The following is a 21908-nucleotide window of genomic DNA, read 5'->3' as shown; positions in this document are numbered from 1 at the left end:
AAACGTTTCTTCCGGTCGGCTAGCGTCGAGAGCGACACTCGAGAAAATTGTCATCTTATCAGGAATTACCCTGCACTCGAGCAAATTGGCTCGATGAAGCAAGCGCAAAAGTCAGCACAGCAAGATACCGTTGAAGGTGGAGCTGAAGCGTCCCTTGGGAGAATAAGAAAGAGAGGAACGTTTCGTCGGGTACGAGCAAAGCAAAATATGCATAATTAGCGGGATTTAAATAACGGTGCAAGAAAATATAGCTCGACCAGAGTGGAAGAGACAATAACAAAGATGGGAGGTAGATGGGTGGCAGACTTTAACGAGGACGAAAGAAACGGGGAAAGGAGAGCGAGGAGCTTTTTCTTCGTTGATTTATGTCTGTCAGAATGCGGCCGATAGATGTTAAGTGGGTGTAAACTTAAAGGCGAGCATGGTAAAACTGTTCATTACAAAATTTTGGCCCCCTCCTCCGTTTTCCTCGGCCCATTATAATTCACTCAACGAAGGTTATTTTATGGTTGCATAATACCTTGTATGGTTAGGTAACTTTAATTTCCGTTTTTTGTTTTTTATTTTTAAATGGTAATTCACTAATGATACTAAATAAAATGGAGAATATTAAAAATATTGTTATTAGGAATTCGACTAGGTCAAACTTTTCTATTGCAAGATGACCATTAGGATGACTTTTTCTGATTAAAATCTTGAGGCTTTCAATACTTGAATTGTCACATTTTACATTTTAATACTTTTGGCTCAGTTTACATTGGGCAAGTAGCCTGAGTCACTAGATCTTGCCAGTAATCAGGAGTGAGGGAGAAGGAGAGGCTACCTAGGCACACTATCTTCCCATCCCCAAGGGTGGACTGGGACTTAAATTTTTAGCAAGAGATTACTGACACGACAGGCCCTAATTGTAATTAATTAAAATGTTGGGTGCCGCGCCGATATTACATGACTTCCCCGAGGGACCGGAATTTGTTAATTTGCAAGGTTTGCATATTTAAAAAGGAGATATGAATTTGTTAATATGCGATGTCTTATGCCGGTACGTCGACGCCATATGCCCTTACGGCCCTACTGACAAGTTGGGTGCCAGTCACCTATGTCCCCTACGGTTCTACCAACAAGTTCAGTGCCGATCACTGGTGCCCCCCACGGGCTCACTGACAAGTTGGGTGCCAGTCACCGTGATTCCCATTGCACCCAACGTGTTAAGTCTCAGATCCTTACCACTTCACCTGAAATCTTCCCCAATTCCTGATAGCCAATCTACCCCTGCTCATCCTTCAGTACTGACATAGGCCACTAATCTCAGCCACTTGTCTAATCTAAATTCAGCCTACCATTACCACTTTTAACATTATTTGAGATTTCTTGGTCTACTTAAAAGGGGAAGATTCCCATCATTTCGTCAGTATTGCATCTAACTTTATTCAGGAGTCAAAGGATGCATCGATACCTATTTTCCTGGCTTTCCCCCAGTACATTCTTGATCTTTTGATGAAGTTACTTGCACTGCTGATGAAATGACAGGAATCTTTTCCTTCTGACCATGGTTTATATCCAGGAGCCTCAGTGTTAAATATGATCCTACCTGACCAAAGGGCACCTTTCCGCCTTTATCAAAGAAAATACTCTGAATATATAAAATAATAATACAATAAAAGATATCCTATTGCAACTAAAATTGAATGAACAGTATCACTTCAAAAAAGTCGAAGGTGTCAAACACCAGGAAAATGAACAGAGGCCTGTGTATCATAGAGACATGCATCGAACGATGCACTGACGATATTTCTCTCGATTCCTGCTGTGTTTTTCGACGTTTTTCGACGTTTTTCGACCTTTTACGCCATGTGACGCGAGCATTGCACATTATTCTCAGTTAGCGAACGACGGAGGGCAGTCACATGTGCGGTGCAGCGATAAACGTAAAAGCGGCGCGGTATGGTGTTCACAGATCGTTCGTTCGAGGCCGAAACAACAACGGGTCCGAGACACAATCTTGTTTTCAGTTGCGTAAACGCAGCGCGCAGCTCGGTTTCCTCGAAACCGCCGTGCTGCGGAACTGCGTGCAACCCGGTTGCGCGCCTACCTACGGAAATATTCGAACGATGATAAAAGCGGCCTGTTTTACGCCGATTACAGCGGTCAAGGATGCTGTTAACGAGCGTGGGCCAGCACGACGTGATAACAACCGCATATTTGGATCGTTTCTGAACGGATGGAAAGGGAAATAGTCTGCGACATTGCCTGCTGTTACGCGCAATTGATTACGCTGATCGTTGTCGAAATTAACCCTGGGGTAGCGAATGATAGTTGCACGCATGGTGGTTGCTGGATCACACGTGATCCAATGGTACGATTTTATTTATAGAAGAGTGCTAGCTTTTTAGGAGGGTGCATTCACACCTAAAATTGTTAGCGTTGTCGTTGGCGTTGATTGAACTACAGTAAATTCTCGTTATATTGCCGGTTATGGGCTCGTTGGTATGGAAAATTGAAATTGACAATATGGATCTCCGTGCGTTATAATGGTAGGGAAGCATTACTACTGTGTGTGAAAATTCGTATAAAGGAGAGTTTATTTAACCGGTAATATAAAGAGTGACAATATACCGAAAGTGGACTCTATTTATATTTGAACCACCTATTTGCCAATTCGATTAAAAAACAAAAAACACGCATAAAAAATAAAGAAATTGATCAAATATAAAAAGTTAAGCATCAATTGAATGCTATGGCACTAAAATGTTAAGTTATCAAAATTTTAAGTTAAGGTATAAAATTTTAAGTTATCAAATTTTCTTTCCAAGTATTTCATCCTAAGCCTAAAAGGAATCCTAATCATCCCGAGCCTAATTATTAAGGCTATATGGCAAACCCTAGCCATAGGCATCCCTAGCTCTAGGTACCTTTTCTATTAATTTACTCTGACATTAAATATTCTTCCTATTAATGTTTTCTATTTCTCTATAAATATTTAAAAAATTCATAAAGGCACTATCTTCTATGTCCTCGACTGTATCACCCATTTTCTAAAGATTAACATTTGCAGAAGTACAAGTTGTGAAGGTAACTCAAAGTTGGTTGTTTGGGTTTTAATGTATTACCTTATTTGAGAGACCGCCCTGAAGCCCATCTCTATTCTAGAAGTTCCAATGTATTCCTCAATGTTTTCTCATTGTCGCCAGGGACAAAAACAAAATGTTGATATAAGTCGCCTGTTTCCATTGAGAAACAGAGATCAAAGGGAACAGAGCAACAGCGGGCAACACTCTGTTTTGAAACGTGTTGTTTCTTGCATAGAGCTTTGCATCTCTAACTGCAAAGGCAACAAGTAAACACTGAAATGGAGATATAGATGTATTTTCGTCAGTATCTATGTTTCAATCTGGGGATCTAGTATGAGACAGGAGCCATTGTAAATTAGAATTAATAATGTAGATAGAATTTTAAATATGCCAGTTCATTATTAATCCCTACTAACACTGTTCAATAAAATATTATATTTTGTTTTTAATAAAGATTTAATGTTGCATCGACTATTAAATCATTAATGACAAGTGTTAATTTTATTTTATTTAAGTAAACACAAACAATTTTTAGTCAGTAGCTCCAGTTTCTGAAAAATTTGATTTTAAAAAAGTGTAGATTTTTAACTTTACTTTAAACTAATTTTATTAATTATATCATGTTCTATATTTCCCAATCACTTTCAGAATGATTACCTACCCAAAAATTGTAAGCTATTAATTTTTTTAATTGAGCCATTGTCAGATAAATATTTACCTCTAATTTGAATACTGCATTCTGTCATGCATTTAAAAATGTTAATGTATTATTCTATGCATCACGTGTCTTATATGTTAATTTTGAGTACCTAGTCAATTGTGTGTCAGTTCATGACAACTTTCCTAATTAAAACATTGCTGTTTATTTTATATCTATAACTGTGAATTAATTCGTAGATTTTTGAGGTCCTAATTTATCATCCTTAATTAGAAAATTCTAAAAAAGAGCACAAAAATAAATTTCTGTTTACTTAGGTGTTATATGTACAAATACAAGCAAATTCATTAAAAAATGCATTCTGGAACACGATTCAATTGTTCGCTCTTCAATTTTTTCCTCTATTTCCAACAAAACTAAAAACGCTCCAATTACAAAACTGGGTGTATAGATCTGTGTAACTAAAACCCCATCGATGGTAACAGGAACTTGCAAAAACTGAATGTTCATCACAATTTGTAATTATCTTTTTTTCAATTATGTGGCGATTTCCAGGTTAAAATTTTTCGCTGACATTGAAGAACAGAGAGAATGCTGATGAACGAATTTGTTACTTGACCAATAACTGAAATTACACTGAAATCAACGCTCTGACCCAGCAACATTTCGTTAATTAGCCTGAACCACTTTATATTTTTTTCACTGGGAAGATTTATCAAAGCGATGAAGCTAAATGTGTTTGACATTATCCACTTATAAACAATTAACCACTAAATAGATACGTCCAGTGATGGTCATAACTTTTAGCTAAAAATTGAATCAGATAAATCCGTATGACGTTGATCCTCGCAATTTAATATTAAACAAGAAATTATCAAATATATTTACTACAGCTTTTTGTATAAATATAATTGATTAGCAATTTTTAATTTGCTTTTTACTCTATTTAATTATTCCAATGTAAAAATTAGCAATTTTATAGCAGAAAATAAATGAAACTTTTCTACCTAATTTTATTCATAATCTGCTGCTAATTGTAAGTACAAGAAGAAAGATAAAATTACAAGGATTATAGATTTAATTAGGCTCGCGATAAAATTAGGTTTTTGCAGGAAAAATGGTGATATCTCCCCTCCTTCCAAGGGCATCACCCGATTTTCGAGTTCTAGACTGCCCCGGTAGGTTTCCTTAGGTTTCCAGGTTTCGGGTTCCGGGGTTCATGGTTCTCCCTTCCCGAGGAGATTGACGATGTATTTAGGAGAAAAGGTCCCATATACTTATATAGATCTGTAGTCTCCCCATTTACGTGGGAGAATTTGAATTGACATTTACTTCTTACTTATATTTCTCAATTATATGCTAAATGTTCTAATGTTTACTGATTAAAAATTATATTATTTTTTTTTCTAAAGATAAAGATCCGAAAAAATTCCTGGTTTGGTACCTTTTCACATGGTCAGTGATCTAACTGACCCATTCTTTAGGTCGGTTGTGTAATAAATAGGCACATTTTATTATAAAATTGTTTTAAAATTTAATCAAATGTTGTGAAATGTTCAATTAATTTTCTTAAAAAACAAAGTACTTATAGAAAGACATAATATGAGTTATTGCAAAAATGTTAGTATAGATTCAGAAAAAAGGCAAATACACTGTTCGCCAACAGCTTATATGGAATAATTAAAAAAAATATTACTTATATTAAAAATTGTATACTCCCCAAAAAAATGCTTGACTGAAATTAGTTTACTTGTCGTTTCTATCAATGTCCCAATTTTTGAATTGAACTTATTGAATTTAGAATTTTGACATCCATCAAAAATTCCCATTAACAAAAGTAAAAGGAAGGAAACGTGAAAACTTACGTCAACGTGAATTCCGGTTATGTTGAAGATCATCGTGGTCGGTTCCTCGCTTGGCGTGAAACGGTAGAACTCACTGTTGCCACGGTACCACTTGAGAGAGTAGAGAGGAGCCTTCTCGAGATCGTAATGGCAGCGCAGAATCGCCTTCTGACCACGTTGCACCACCTCCGGAACTACTTCTAGGCTGACATCCCGCAGGCAGCTCGCACCTTTATGGGAAATGAGAACAGGAACGGAGCATTAAGTCTAGTGTGCATCATTAGTCCGCTTTTACTCTTCACGCCGGAGGTTGCACGGCACGCGTCAGCGAGAAATTGCAATTCCACCGAATGACAATTCCCTTCGCTTCCTCCAACCAACTCGTTCTATCCACCCCTTTCATGCATCCCTGTTGTACACACACGTTTACAAACACACACGATTTTTTTCTCCCTCGCTATTTGTCTCCTCCCCCACTCGTTTTGACCTAGCCTCGATCAAACCTATCTCTCTGATCCGCTACCAACCCTCTCGTACCTTTTCATCCTTTGCTACTTCCTACTCCGCGCGCCCATTTTTTTTTCCCTCTCTGCTCCTTTTTGCTGACGTTTCGTTCGGTCGGATTATCGACGATTCGAACTATTAATGCCCCGAGAAATTGAACCGTATACGTCATTCATATTAAAACAGAGTCGCGCTTTGCTGCTTCCTGATGTCGCTGCAGGATGAGACCTCTTATTACGTGCTCGCTTCCGGCTACACGGAAGTAGGTAGACCTACCTAAGCCGCGGATAGCAACGACTCTGCCCCCTCGAGAAACGCGAAAAACATGATACGGTACTTTGTATCGGTAAGATGTAGGTAAATTCTAAATGGTTAGGCTGATGCACATTAGCATAACTAGGGTTTTTATTTAAAGGGGGCTAGGTTTTCTATTTCTACCAAAATTGTCAAGCATAAATATATATTTAGAGATTAAATTTTTTTATAATTTAGATATGTTGAAGAGCTTTATTCAATAAAAAATATTTTTTTTTTAACCCTTTGAGACCACATATCATGTTGGAGATGACAATACTAATTTGTTATAGAACTCGAATGCTGAAGATGACATTTTTTTTGTAAAATATATGCTTTTTTTATAAAAGATATTAATTTACTAACAACTTGTAAGTTTAACTTAAGATAAATACAAATTTATCCGCAATAAGGTTGAAAACAAATCAAGTTCAAAGGGTTAAATGTAAATAATTTCTGGAATAAACTGTAAATTAATTTATAATTTACTAAGTAAATAAAATTTTTAATAAAATTAATTTTAATATGAATTTTTGTTAAGTATTTAATAATTTATAAACATATATTTAAGGTTTGATTAATTGTAACATAATTTTTATTCAAAATTTTACGAAATAACAAATGCTTTTTATTTATTACAATAATTTCTAGAAAAGAGAAGGGCAGGGTGGGCTTGTTCCAGAACCAGATCAAGAGGACCTAAAGGAGACTGCAGCTCTGGGCCTCACTTTCCAGGGGCCCCCAATACAATGTTAAAAAATGCTAAATAAAACTTTTTTACGATTCAATATTAAATTTCATTTAGAATAAATTTTAATTTCTAAACTAAGTTTACCAACCAAGGGAACCCTTGAAAGTTTCATAGCCCTGGGTCCCAAAAATTTTAATCCAGTCCTGACCTAGTTCCTATTTAATTATGCCAATGTTGTTTAACTTACAATTCTGAGAGTCCGACGACGAATTATAGATTTCCATCACTCTACTTAGAAAAAGATCTACGTTAATATGTGGTGTGTAAATATTGGAACACTTAGTCTGTCGTTTAAAAGGAGGAAGAAAAAGAGATAAATGAAAATCCTTCGCGCACAAAGGGCAAAAGCTTCGAAGTTAGAAGAGCTTGTTCCCCTTTCATTTTGAATTGAAAGGAATTCTGGAAAATGTAGGCGAGCACAGAGTATACTGGAAGTTTCTCAAGACTGCTCCCGAGGATTGCTATGTTCTCAATCTTAGTTCGCATTCTATCATATTCTCGTCGCATTATTCAATATGCAGATGCAAACTATTTAAGAGCCGTGATTTGTTTAATACATTGAATGGAGGCTACTGGTGACCCATATCACAAATTTAATATAATCCAATTAATTAATAGAAATTTTTAAAAAATTCTAACTAAATTAATATTACATTAATTTCATAACGCAGGATCAAGTGGAAAGTTGAAATTGGAAAATAAAAAAATCGAATATCTATTGATTGAATAAGAAATTTAATGAAAAAAAATTTTTATTATGCAACTAAGGAAATTTTTAAATTTTCCTGTAAACATTGAATCTTTTGAATAATCTAATATTGGAGACCACTGGTGACCTATATCACAAATTTAATATAATCCAGTAATTGAAAGAAATTTAAACAAATTTTAATAAGAATTAACATTATCTCTATGTATTTCGCAAGGTACGAAATGGAAAGGTTAAATTAGCGAATGATAATATTCTATGTTAATTGAATATAGAATTTAATGTAAAATAATTTTCATTATGCAACTAGAGGAATTTTTGAAATTTTCTATTTTGATTGTACCTTGTGAACAATCCAATACTTTAACTGTGAACATACAACTGTTGGAATACTTTCGTGCCAGTAATTTATCCTGATAAAAGTTGAAAAGAAATTCAACGACACGAGATGCACGCAATTATTTGATATGCAAGTTTCAGGCAGGAAGTATGTCTGAAAACATGAGTAACGTTCTAATTCTTCAAATGTTTGAGAACTATCCACATGCACGTTTCGGAAAGATCGATAACCCAGAGAACTAAGAAACTTTTACCCGAAAGAAAACGATACTTCCATTAGCATATTTCCTTCTACAAACCGAGGCAACTTTCCTTCTTGTTTGACAAATTTAAATGTAATTAGGCTCCTTCCGGATAAAAGTCACTCCCCTAATACTTGATACTGAACAATACGCGACGAATTTAAGAAGCGGGTGTCTCATATTTATATTGCTGAAAGGGGTCTCTTAACATTCTATGGGTTGAATTTTTTATGTTTATGAAAATAAATAATGAAGTATTTTTGGAGGTAGGGACTTGTATTTTTAAATTACAAAGAGAAATTTCTAATTGGCATTTTCAGATTTTAATAAACTTTTTCGTGTTGATGAATTATTTTATTACGGAGCTAATCAAGTAGGAGTCATCAGTCAAATTTTCAAATTTTACTACATTACAATTTCGAAATTCAAAAATTTCCAAATTTCAAGAAACTAGAATTACGGAAATGAAAAATCTCAAAATTTCCAAATTTCAAGATTCCAAAATTTCCATATTTCAAGATTATGGAATTACGAAATTCAAAAATCTCCAAATTTCAAAATTTCAAGATTCCAAATTCTGGAATTCAAAAGTTCAAAAATTTCAAAATTCGAGAATTCCAAAATTCTAAAACTTCCAAATACCACAATTCCAGAATCCTGGGTCTCTAAAATTCTAATATCCTAAAAATGTAATACTTAATACTGTTAATAAATTGAAGGGTCCTGAACCACCGCCTAAAAAAAACTTATACAAATTAAAATAGCGTTAAATGAGTGTTTAAGATTTTTCATTTGAATAATCAACAAAAATTTTCCTGTTGGAGAATGAAACACTAACCTATGTTACCGAATAATTCCCATTCAAGAATACATTCCATTATTTCATTGAACATAATTTTCCAGCGAATAATTCAGCAAATTGATAAGCTGCTTAGCATTCATTGATCGCAAGCATTGAAAGCTCGCTTTTTTCTCCCGCTCGTTGTGGAATTTCATTGTTTCTCTGCTGGACGAAGACGTCTATCCGCCATTTCATTCCGGTATACCCAGCAAACAGCGCACCTGTGAACGTGCTCGAGGAAAATTAAGCTCCGTTGGTGACCGCAAAAGGCTGCGATCAGAATTGCAAAGTCCTGTTGGCTCTTTTCCTGCGTCGCGTTTTTCCTATTCTACCTGATTGCAAACAACTCGGCTCGCTCGGTTAATACAAGTCAGCTGGTTGGATGAAATAAAACGTTCGCTAAGGTAAACGTATGCAAAACAGACAATTTTATATGAATAATCACTGCGGTCTACCGCTGACCGTCGAAAAACGTGCAAAGGGAAATGTTATCGGGAAATGTATGAATTTGATGAATTTCGCCGGATTTATTTCTTTTTTTATTTTGTAAGATATATCATAGAGTAATGTCTATTGTTTTGTTGCTGAAAATAGGGTATATGGTTTTCATCCCTTAGGCATTAAGGGTCAATTTAAATTTTATGCTTCAGAATTCTTTTACTGTTATTCTCTTATTTCAATTTTTGTTTAGGATATAGTTGTAATTATTTGACTGTAATTTCTCGTTTGGAGATATTTAAAAATATAGTTAAGAAATATTTTTAGTGTATTAAGTTAACATAATTAAAATTCATATTTATTGATAACTAAATATTGATATGATTAAATAAAAATATGAATTTATTGATAAAAAAATATGAATTTTAATTATGTTAACTTAATACACTAAAAATATTTCTTAATTATATTTTAAGTATCTGTAAACGAGAAATTACAATTACAAGAACTTACAAGAAATAATTTTAATACTAAATAAATATATAACATCTAAAATAGAATATTTACAAATAAAATTTTAAAAATCCAGAAAGGACCAAAACAAATGATTGAAACAGAGAAATAATAATAATTGAATTTTATTCTCCCCAAAATTCAATAAAACGAAAATCGAAGTTCGTCTAATATTAAATAACTCCGAATCAAAAATATTGATAAAACATTTTTATAGTAATCTTTATTAAACCTTAAACTTTAAATTGAAGTACCATAAGTGCCATTTTGAAGTACTTTTATATCAAATCGTGTTTCATTTTTCCTACTTCGAATTTGGCCATTGTTTGCTATAATTGAGAACTAGTCATTTCGAACTAATTTTAAGAATATGAACGTAGTGCTTACACAGCCAATTTAATGAAGTTTTAAAATTTTAATTGATACAGCATAACTGCTATAATGTGATACCTTTATGTTATGGAATTATCTCAGATTTACTAGATTCCGAAATTAGCCATTTCATATGCAACAACCTAATATTTGCAAATTTTCTCCTGCTCGCGATAAGCTTGTCAAAGTTTAGTTTTAGTTGCGATAATTAAAGTCGGTCAGTTGCAATTATCAGATCTACCATTCCCGAATTTCCAACGAACGAACGAACGAACAATCAGTTGATATTTCAAGCGCGATAAATTGTACGCCACTCGAGAGGTACCGTTAATTTCTGCGTGTTTCTGTCTATCTGAAATGGTTGCCACGAGATAAATCGACCAATTATAATTTTCATTTCTCTTATTTTTTTTTTATATGTATCCCATAAGAATATACGTCAGTTTACAATAACAGTGCAGCTGCGAATGAAGTTTGCGGAAATTAAACGGTACGAGAAGCCACGGAGGCAACATCAGAATTGCAAAATTCCCTTTGCGGAAACTGGCGAAGAGGAATATTGCTCATTCTCTTCCTCCAGGATATATTTTACATGTCTGAATGCACCCGATGTTATAAATAAACGCGTGTACAAGCGAATGTCTGATAAAAATGCATATTTTCTTTTCCTTATTAAGTTATTCAATCTAAAAAGCTTTCTTATTTATGCCAAATGATATTCACATTTTATATTTTATCACGTTTCAAAAACAGAAAATTACCAAGATTAGTAAAAGTTGCCATAGGTTATAAGAAGCGTAATAAATACAGTTTATTCTTAATGAAAGTTTTCATAATTAGTGTTATTTAAAAAAATAAGAATTTTTTGCTTGTTTTCTTATTTTATTTTAATCTTACATGAATGACGTTAATTTAATTTTAGATTTGTTCTTTTTCATTATACAAACCTTAAACTATTGCCTTATAAATTATTATTTATAAAATTTCATTGCTAAATTTTAATTAAAATACTCTTCTATGTATTTGTTAAGTTGGGTTAAACTTGGCCAACATTTAAATCTTTTATGGAGTGTCTCATTAAGATTAATGGTTTAACAATTCATCTATGATAGAAGGATTAATGAGGTAATTAAGAGATGCAAAACATAATTAGTATTATTAATAATAATATTCATCTGGGATTTGCCGTGTATTTACATAAAATATTAAATAATAAAATCCTTTTCTTTTCAAAGATTTACGCTTCCCCAAGCTTCCATCTTTCCCCCTCGGCAATCCCAAGGAGATTGACGATGTAGGGGAGAATAATAATAATTTCTATACTTAAAAATAAATTTACTTCAGCAAATATTACTATTTCTTTTGTCAATGTACTTTCATTATCAAGGAAAACTTGGAATACACATTTCAAACATTAAATGTTACAAGATATAATAGTAATATTTTAAATTGAACAAATGAAATTTGAAATATTTTTTCTATAAATTTTATCCAGGTCTGTACCATTTCATTTTAAATAATTTTTAACCATTTAACTTTTTGCTATTTCATTTGTTATTTAAAATATTAAGTAAATTTATTTTCCAAACACTCTAAATACCATTTGAAATATTTCTTCTTTCAATCTTTTACCTCTTTCAGCGCTGATAAGTGAACATTTACTAAGAAAGTATACAATCCTATTCTCAGAAACGTATCGTTTTCTCTTAACTTCTTCTTGAATAGCCAGAAACCGGAAGTATAAGAAGAAGATTCGATCGTTCCCGGTGGAATTGAATAGAACACGAACCGGCTTATTGTCGTTTCATGGTACTGAACTTTCGACTTTGAGGCCGAGTCACAGTAAATCAAGCAGAAGTAACAAACACACGGATTTAGCATCGCGACCGTACAGTTGGGCACACATTGAAAAAGCACACTTTTTCTACGTGTCGTGAACACTGGCGACCCGAGACAAGTTAACGAATTCTTTGAGTTATTACAGGAAGTTTGGCGGTTCGATAGGAACCGGCCAGCTATGGCCACGCCAAAATGTCATCACGATTTTTCACAGGCACACGTTTTTACGTCACGGAACACAAGGGGGAGCTTAGGGACGACGGTTTCATAACAACGAACGGAGAGGACCGTTTCATTCGATGAAATGGACGACATCGTCTCGAGAAAAATTCCACAACATATGGCGGAGTTCCTAAACTGGAGGCGTTTTTTAGGTCCTTTGATAAATGGGGAAAAGTTAATATCGATGTCGTATCAATCTTGTTTCTAATTTCATTTTTTTTCTAATTATTCTATGACAGGGGTGACAAATCGTGATCTTTTTCTATCACAATATAAAAGTTGTTTATTATTTGTAATATTGAATTGGTATAACTAGGTAGGGGCTAAGGCGAGTCTGTACCTCCCTCCCTCAAAATGGATTGGGCTCCACGCCACTTCAAAATTGTACGATCTCAAAATTCAAAATTTCTGATTACCAAAACTTTAGAACTTTAAAATTTCAGAATTCCAAAATTTCAGAACTCCAAGATTCCAGATTATCAAAACCTCAGAATTTCAAAATTTCAGAATTTCAACATTTAAAATTACCAAAGCTCCAGAATTTCGATATTTCAGAATTATAAGATTCCAAATCATCAAAACCCCAGAATTTCAGAGTTCCAAAATTCCAAAATTGAGAAACTCGAATTCTAATATTTCAAAATTTCTAAGAGACCTGGCCCACCCTAGAATGAAATCCTAATTTCGTCAATATTTATGTGGTAACAGAGTTCAGTATAAACAATCTTTAAAGAAAACTAATCTTTAAAGAAACTTCATCAGGTTTTAAGTTTCAGATTAGTATCGTAGAAATTTTGTCATCAAGTCGTGTTAGATTTTCTATTACATATTTTAAAATTTGATATGTAACGATTTAATACATAGTAACAAGTAAATTAATATTGTCTACTCTACATACCCACACAATCGAAAATACATTGTATGTACAGCACCGAATATGGTAGGTTTTCCCAGGGAAAATAGCGATAACTCTTTGCCATAGGCTCCCTGTTCTTCATAGGAGGCCCCGGGATGAATGACAATATACTGTAGAAGGCCCCTTATACAGTAAAAGCTGGATATATGCAACAAACATTGGGACCCAGACGTTGCATATATCCAGTTGAGGTGTCGAATCTCGGGTTACACGCGACGAGCAGCCAAGTGTGAACGTAGAAAAGGACAGACAGTGGCAGAAAGAGAGAGGTCCGATGATCAAAGGAAAGAGCCGAAACGTATCGGTGTGACTAATACTAATTGAATCAAAAAACTTTTTTATTTTTTACTTTTTTTTAATGAAACTTGTACTAGCGCATTGGTGAGATTTTTGTGATTAAAGTGATACCAAACACGATATAGTTTGAATTATAATTACTTGCTCAAATTGATGTTAAAAGTTGGCGAAAAACAAAGGACGATTGGAAATGAAAACCGGTTGCGGTGTCGGCTCGGGTTTCAAACGTTGCATATATCCAGCCGAGGTGTCGATTCTGGGCATTTAAACGTTGCATATATCCAGTCTTGGTATCGATTCTGTGTCCGTACAAATCGTTTGTACCGTGCCGCGTTACCTATTATACGTTCGTACAAATCGTTTGTACCGTGCCGCGACACCTATTCTACGTTCGTACGCAACATGCGACGTGTTGCATGTTGCATGTTGCGTGTTTGATGTATCTTTGGTGTACGGCCTGCCTTATACATATGTACAGTTTTATTATTATTTTAATAAATAAATATAATTCAAACCATATCGTGTTTGGTACCATTTTAATCAGAAAAATCTCACAAATGCGTTAGTAAAAGTTTCATTAAGAAAAAGTTAAAAATAAAAAAGTTTTATCGTTCAATTAGTATTAGTCACACCGATATTACGGTCGGATCATATTACACGGTTTCCTCGCCGAACGGCTCGGTTCGGCTTAGGGGGGTCCCCCCAAGTGGAGGGGATAGCGATGTTGCATATATCCAGCTTTTACTGTATATAAGTACTGTCCACCAATCACAAGAAGTCTCATGAGAATAATGCAATCTGATTGGTCGCGCCCCACCTTAGCTCACACGTACTTTCGGTCGAGACGCATGATTGGTCGCAGTGATCACATCTACTAATTAAGCTCGCCTTAAACTAGGGGTCAGTCGATGTGTCGTAGTATCCTCTTCTGCCCCTGTGCCGTCCCGCGAGACTTCTTGTCATCGGTGGACAGCACAACGCTATGTTTTCTAGGAAAGTCTACTTTGCTCGATGCTGTACGAATCTTACTACTATATAAAATGACAGCCCCTTTTTGGTTTGGAACCGCTAACCGCGAAAACTACTGAACCAATCGCTACCAACTTTTAACTACATCATGTTCATGGTCCTCGGAAGGTTTAGCAATAATAAAATCTACCGATTTTCCATTAAAATGTTATTATGCTATTGAAAAAGTGATTTATGATATGTGAATCCTCGTGGCGCATGCGCTCTTACCGCCTGCAGCCGCGCACGCGCTCTTATCGCTTGCAGCCGCGCATGCGCTCTCGTACCGCTGGAGTGTAGTTCGAGAATCACCCACTAGATGGCGAGCGACGTTCCACAAGAGAGTTGGCGAGTTCACCTACTACTCGCCACATCAATTATTACTTCAAATTCTCGAAGTTTTTATTTATGAGAGCGAGTAAAGCCGCGATAGGAATGCTAGTGATAGATAGTATTTATATTTATTTTAAATAGCATAATTTCTATTTTCCAACACGCCACCAATTCAACTGTATCCACCACGTTAAACTTACGATTATTTACAAGATTATTTATGCACCGAGTTATCCCGGGCAGAGCGTAATTTTCCCCGATTCTTTTGTTCCCATTTTCCTTCGTCGCACGTTCGCTATTTGCATATGGACGCGACGTACTTTCCCCGATTCTTCGGAAAAATCCAAGAACAGCGGGTAAAAAGTTTCCGCTTCGTCTCCGGCAGCGCTGATTTCAAAACTTATTTTCGCAGCCGTCTGCAGCAAGAAAAACATTTCGCTTCTATTCCGTTCTTTCATTAACGAACGTATTCGCGAAAAAAAAGTCATTCGTAGACGAAGCGGCTAATTAACGATCAAAACAACCGTCGCCATGGAACCGTCGACAATGCATGGTTTCTGTGCGCCTCGATAAGTTTGCGCAACCGGAAAACCGCATCGAGTGCGCGGAAACCACTTTCAACGAGTCACCTGTGACTTGTATTCGCAGCGTGAAAACTCGTATACAATCAGCTGGCGACAGGAAATCTCTCAGAAATTTGAAGACAAGGGACTCCGTGGGGTTGAAAGTTCGTCACTATTGGATTTTAAATGGATTATCGTCGGAATCGATTCAATGCCACCGGCTGAGAACAGATTAAACCGTACGATTCGCATCGTCAAATGAAAGACGACTGAACGTTTTCACCTATTCACGTGGTACACCCTGCTGATTCTCAATGGCGTTTTGTTTCTTCCTCGTCGCGCTTCTTTTTGAATTATTGTCCCTTATAACCGGTGTTCATTTACGGTCTGTAGGTTAGCAATCACAGACGAATTATGCTATTCAGGTGCAAAGAACAGAGGGCTGACAGAGGGCAATAACCGTGACGCTATGCAGGATTCAACCCTAAGACGGCGGACCATGGAGAAAGCCACTTTAATTTAATTTTGTATTTCATATTATTTTCGTTTTCCAAATTTTGCAATGTTCCTTTGAAAATTATTCTTCCAATATATAACACCCTTTAATATCCTTGGATAAGTTTGTGTCACGAATGACCCAGACTCCGCTGTTCAAGTGTTAAATGATAAATGGTTTAGTATAATTTGATGATATAAAGGTAGCTCAGAAGAAAGCATAAAGTTTAATGAAACAGACTACATAAAGATTTTGTTACTATTCTCAATACAAAATGGCTGATTCTTTATCAGAACCAAGAATAGATCATTTATGGCCAATTTATGGCTTATTTTTCATTAATAAATATTCAATTTATAAAAATCTTTTTTGTGTAAATATCTTACAGACGACATAAAAGACGAAGAAATTACTATAGCATGGTTTAGATTATGCTTGTACCGAGTGGTTGCATATTAATTGAGATTTTCGAAAGATAGAAAGTCTAACATAATTTGATGACATAAAAGTATCAATAAGAATCTCTTATGGTACGTCAATTTAAAGCCTGAAATTTAAAAAAAATTATCATATTAATGACTCATTAATTCTTCATTAGAACCACAATATGAAAATTGACATCTGCAAAAAATTTTAAGGAGTTTAATTTGCAGAATTATCTCATTTTATTTTATATTCCCAAAAATTCAAATAAATTAAAAGATAGTAACATAAAAAATTAAATATCGAATTTCTGAATAAATATACAACGGTGGCTGTCAAAATATTAAAATGACAAAAAGAATTCCAAATATTGTTATCATGATAAATAGTATTATTAGTATAATTGGTATGGTAGATAGTACAAGTCATAATTTTATAGAATATTTACTTTGTTTTAAAAGTTTTATTCAATCATCGAGATATGTTTATTTTCCGAGAAATGCTACGAAGATCTAAGATGCAGAGAACTGTAAATTTGAAAATTTTGAACTTTTCGATCACGAAGTTTGTACAGTACTAAAGTACTAAAGTGCAGTACTTCAGTAAGTTCGGTAGCTGCAGTTCAAAGCACATCTGAAATAGAAGTCGGCCAGAAATATTTCTAAGTTCTGATTTTCATTCCTGAAGAAATTGAAGGAAAACAATGGAGAAATTATAACAACAACTGTGCTAGATAAAATATTTTATATTGGCACTTGAACTTTATGTATATTTTGTTACGTAGATGTGGTAACTTCGATTGTAAAGACTTGCTTCAATTGATAAGAAAGTTAAAGTGATGCTGGAAACAGCACTTTGTAGTTCGTTTAATAGAAAATAAAAAGTTGCTTTACAGATACTGCTTTAAGTATAAACTTGAATAAGCTACAAACACCTAAAATCATCGAAAGAGGTTGAGAGGAGTTAGAAATTTTTTATTTTAATAGCAGTAAAAAAATAATAAAGTATATTAGAATTGTTATAAATTTGTGTAGAATTGACTTAGATTGCAACCCACAATTCATTTAGATTACAAATCAGTATAAGCTTTTCATCCTTAAATTTTGTTATACGAAAAAATTCCTTTTTCATTGCAAGGATTTATAAATTTTTTTCTCAACTGTATAAATAATGATTATCCCTCGGACGGCGAACCATGGAGAGAGCCCTAATTCTAATTTAATTTTGTATTTCATACTATACAATTTTACTGTTTCTTTAAAAATTATTCTTTCAATTATATCAACAATGATTGATTCTAAACGACGAGCTATTTGATTCCTCTATTAAAATAATAATTACTACAAGTGCAATTATTTCGTCGAGAAAAGGATTAAATAATTATAATAGGCAATTTAATAATGCCTAATTCTGTCCAAACTGAATTTAATTGTGTTTTGATATTTCATAGGATTTTTGCATAAATTATATTTTGTTTTACAATTTTGCTAATATTTTTATTATTTTTCAATGGTGGATTCAACGAGCTTCTGTAAGATTAAACAAAATATCAGAAATGTAAATTACTTTTTCAGAAAATATACGAAACCGTATTAAAATTTAATTTTCTTTTCCATTACTCAAGCATTCATACGTTTAATGAATATGATTTTTCACGATTTAAAAAATTTTCTTTGACGATTTAATTCATCAGTTTTAAATTGATCCATACGCGCCATAAATTTTCTTTGCATTCTTATTCATTGTTATTCATGTTGTCTTTGCTTCCGACGGGAATTCCATACTTCTGTCAAATACATTGGGACTATTATTATTGAAAATCGATGAAACGTACATTTTATTCAAGAACATCTCTCAAAAGTCCCACTAAAGCAAAAGAAATATCTCTTTTTTTAGTACGTAAATTTCATCGTGCTTTTCAGAAGGTAAAGCTTCATGGTAGAGAATCGTTTAAAATGCATCGACACAATTCCAATAACTGGTAATATTGGCAATTTTCTGGTTACATTTCGTGCTTTCACGTTTCAACCTGATTTCAGTGTCCAATTGTAAAAGGTTGGAATGATTTTTGCTCAATGATAAAACAATTTCTCTCAGTGTTACTACTGAATTAAATTCACTTACAGTTTTTCTATACTTTCTATCTTTGCTATACTTTATGTACGATTGTTGCATGTCTATTTATTTATTTAATTAATTATTTGTTTAATTCAGAAAATTTTACATGATGGTAAAATTTCTGCAGGCATTGGAGTAATTAGAAATTTCTTCTGGAGTGAGTCAGGTCCCTTAGAAATTTTAGAATGTTAGAATATCATAATATTAAAACATTAGAATATTAGAATATTAGAATGGCATGACCTTAGGATATTGGGATATCAGAATATTAGAATATTAGGATTTTGGGGCATTAGAATACTGAAATGTTAGAATATTAAAATTTTAGAAAATTAGAACTTTAGAATCTTAGTTAGAATCTTAGAATTTTAGAATTTTAGAATCTTAGAATTCCAGAATGTGGTCAGTGAGGTAATCAGTTTACATGGAAGGGGGATGGGGATAGGTGTGTGTGTCCATTGTAGCCCCTACCTAACTAATTTCAATATAACTTACAATCAAGAGGATCAAAAAAAGAAAAAAAGAAAAGGAAGATATTATAATTTATTTTCTGGAGTGTGTGTGCCACACTGTTTTGGTTCAGAATAGCAAATCGAAATACTGAATTAAGAAATTAATGAAATTAATCTTTATTACCGATTCCCGCTGTGACAATTAATAATAATAAAGCAAAAATGTTAATTGAAAATAAATATTATTTCGACGTTTTTAAATGAGATAATATTTGTTTTATCGTGTCAGTGCTATAAAGTCACTTAATGTAAGCGCCATGATAATGATTCACACTGTGATAATTAACAAAGCAAAAGCCTGATGAACACATTGATAATTATGCTTAATATAATTCAATTATAATTTTACCTCTTTAATCAGATTATGATTTTATACGCTTGTTATTACGTTAGTAACGAATACCCTACTAATAATAATCATACTGCACATAAATAACTGAATTTATTTTAATTATATCCATAACACCAGATATTTCTAAATTAATTTTGTTAAACCCTCAAATATCATATTAACGTACTAAGACTGAAATAATAAATCTTTCATAAAATAAGAGCTAAATAATTATTATAGATAATTATTATAGATCATTGAAACAAAAAAAAGTTATTAAACCAACGTAAATGTTTCCAACTACTGTCTTCTAATGTTAAGATTAATTTTAGTTAAAATAGCAGAAAAATATATTTTTTTTTAATAATAAGAAATAGAATAGAAAATTTTGTATTTTGTGCAATTAACAATTTAATAAATTTTTCCTTCCAACCTGCAAAACTTAAGAAATTGCTTTGTCCTATTAATAAAAAGTTCTTCGAAACATTGATTAAAAAGAAACTCTTACGGGAAGTTATAGAAAAACATATGTCAATGTTAATAAAAGAACTACCGAAATCGTTAACATGGACACCCATTGACAGGGGTCAGCTATTCTATTGATGAACGACAAACTTTTGGTTGATACTTAATCAAACTTATTATATCAGTTTGTTCAGAGTTCCAATTCCATCGAAAGTGCTACAAAAATTTTCAAAGAAGAGCCATTTCCAGGCTGAAATACTCTTTCTTCTCAAACTCATATGTTTTATCGTACTTCTTACCCCTTACGATAATTTTATGTGTTATAGGATGGACTTATATTGCTGTTGCAGATAGGAAATTGGTTAACTATTCTCATGAGATAATTATGTATGAATAAGGAACTGTGTATTATTATAATTAAGAAGTAGGTTTAGAAGTCATTATATAGAATTTATAAATATTAAATTAATATTATAGTTATAAGTTTATAAGCAATTTTGAAATTATTAGTTTCCTACTAGATATATTAATATCTTTATGCACATTTACATACACCTTATTATTAATTAAAAAATTATTAACTGATTCATTTCTATGTAATTTACCTATAACTGTACTGATTAAAAAAACCTAATGCTTTAAACAAAATTAATTTTTCTAAATCTCTTAATATGAATAGTCGAAATTAAAATTCTGAAAATTCCTCTTTTCTCTATATCGCCATCTCCCTCCGGAAGCCTAATTTGATCGCGAGTGAACATATACCATTTTTAATAATTACCTTTTTAAATGGAATTAATAAGATAGCATTTTTTTCATTTATTTGGAGTTGAAAATGAATTTAAACGAAAAACTAGAAATGAAATATTCGGTTTTACGTTATCCCATCTTTCATTGTTAAACTCTATAAATTAAGATTACACATGGATAAAACTATTGAGATTCTCTCGATTTTCACATGTAACGATTCTACGTGTTCAGAGCGATCATTTACGCAGAGTCGATACGATTATGAACGGACAAAGTAATAAATTATAAGAGCAAAAGTATTTTGATAGGGATTTACTTAATACGTTAACGAACGCTCCATAAATTGTTCACGAACGATAAAGCTTAACACGCGTGAACGAACAATTAATCAATTTCGAATACACAGGACGCGTTATTGAAAGATTTTTAGTTTCGATTTAATGCTAACGAATTGGAACATTTGAAATTAGTTGCGAGTTTGAGAAAATTGTGTTAAATTTATTTTTTCCATTTTAGCCAATCACGTGAAAATTTTGTTTAACTACCCATAATGGAATTTTATTTTTAAAGACCTATGGAAAGCTCGCGAAAATTTCATTTCAAATCAAATATTGAATTTGATAATATTTGAATAAGTATAGAGAGCCATGGAACTCATGATATGAATTGAAAGATGATGATTAATAAATAGCAAAATTAATGGAGAAAGTGAAATAAACATTTTTTTCATGCAATTTTACAAATTTGTTTTCATCTGTTGTATTTAGATATACACGATTTAATTTACTAATAAGATACTAAATGGCAAATCTTAATTCTATTAATTATAGTTTGATCTTTTCAAAGTAATTTATAAAACATATACCACATATATTTTATTACAAGCGGAAAAATTTACCCAGTTTCCCCAATTGTCTCTAACAATTTATGTAGTTAATGCGACAATAAATTTCTATATCAATAAAATAATTATAAAAAGTTTTAGAAGATTGTCAACAAAGGTACAAAAAATGAAAGTGATAAGAGTGGATTAACTTCCAACTCGTACGTTGAATCGACAAA

The 21908-nt window shown here is 33.1% G+C and overlaps 1 protein-coding gene across 1 annotated transcript in view; it reads right to left on the bottom strand.

Moving 5' to 3' along the window:
• LOC117604310 (uncharacterized) overlaps window positions 1-21908 on the bottom strand; it is a 247136-nt gene that overhangs the window by 133116 nt on the left and 92112 nt on the right. Inside the window, exon 2 of the mRNA XM_034324642.2 lies at window positions 5592-5800. Within this exon, the coding sequence (XP_034180533.1) occupies window positions 5592-5800 (209 nt within the window). The remainder of the gene's footprint in view (window positions 1-5591; window positions 5801-21908) is intronic.

The sequence above is a fragment of the Osmia lignaria genome, chromosome 9 (assembly GCF_051020975.1).
Source record: "Osmia lignaria lignaria isolate PbOS001 chromosome 9, iyOsmLign1, whole genome shotgun sequence".
Classification (NCBI taxonomy): Eukaryota; Metazoa; Arthropoda; class Insecta; order Hymenoptera; family Megachilidae; genus Osmia; species Osmia lignaria.
This window is presented reverse-complemented; position numbering and strand designations above follow the sequence as displayed.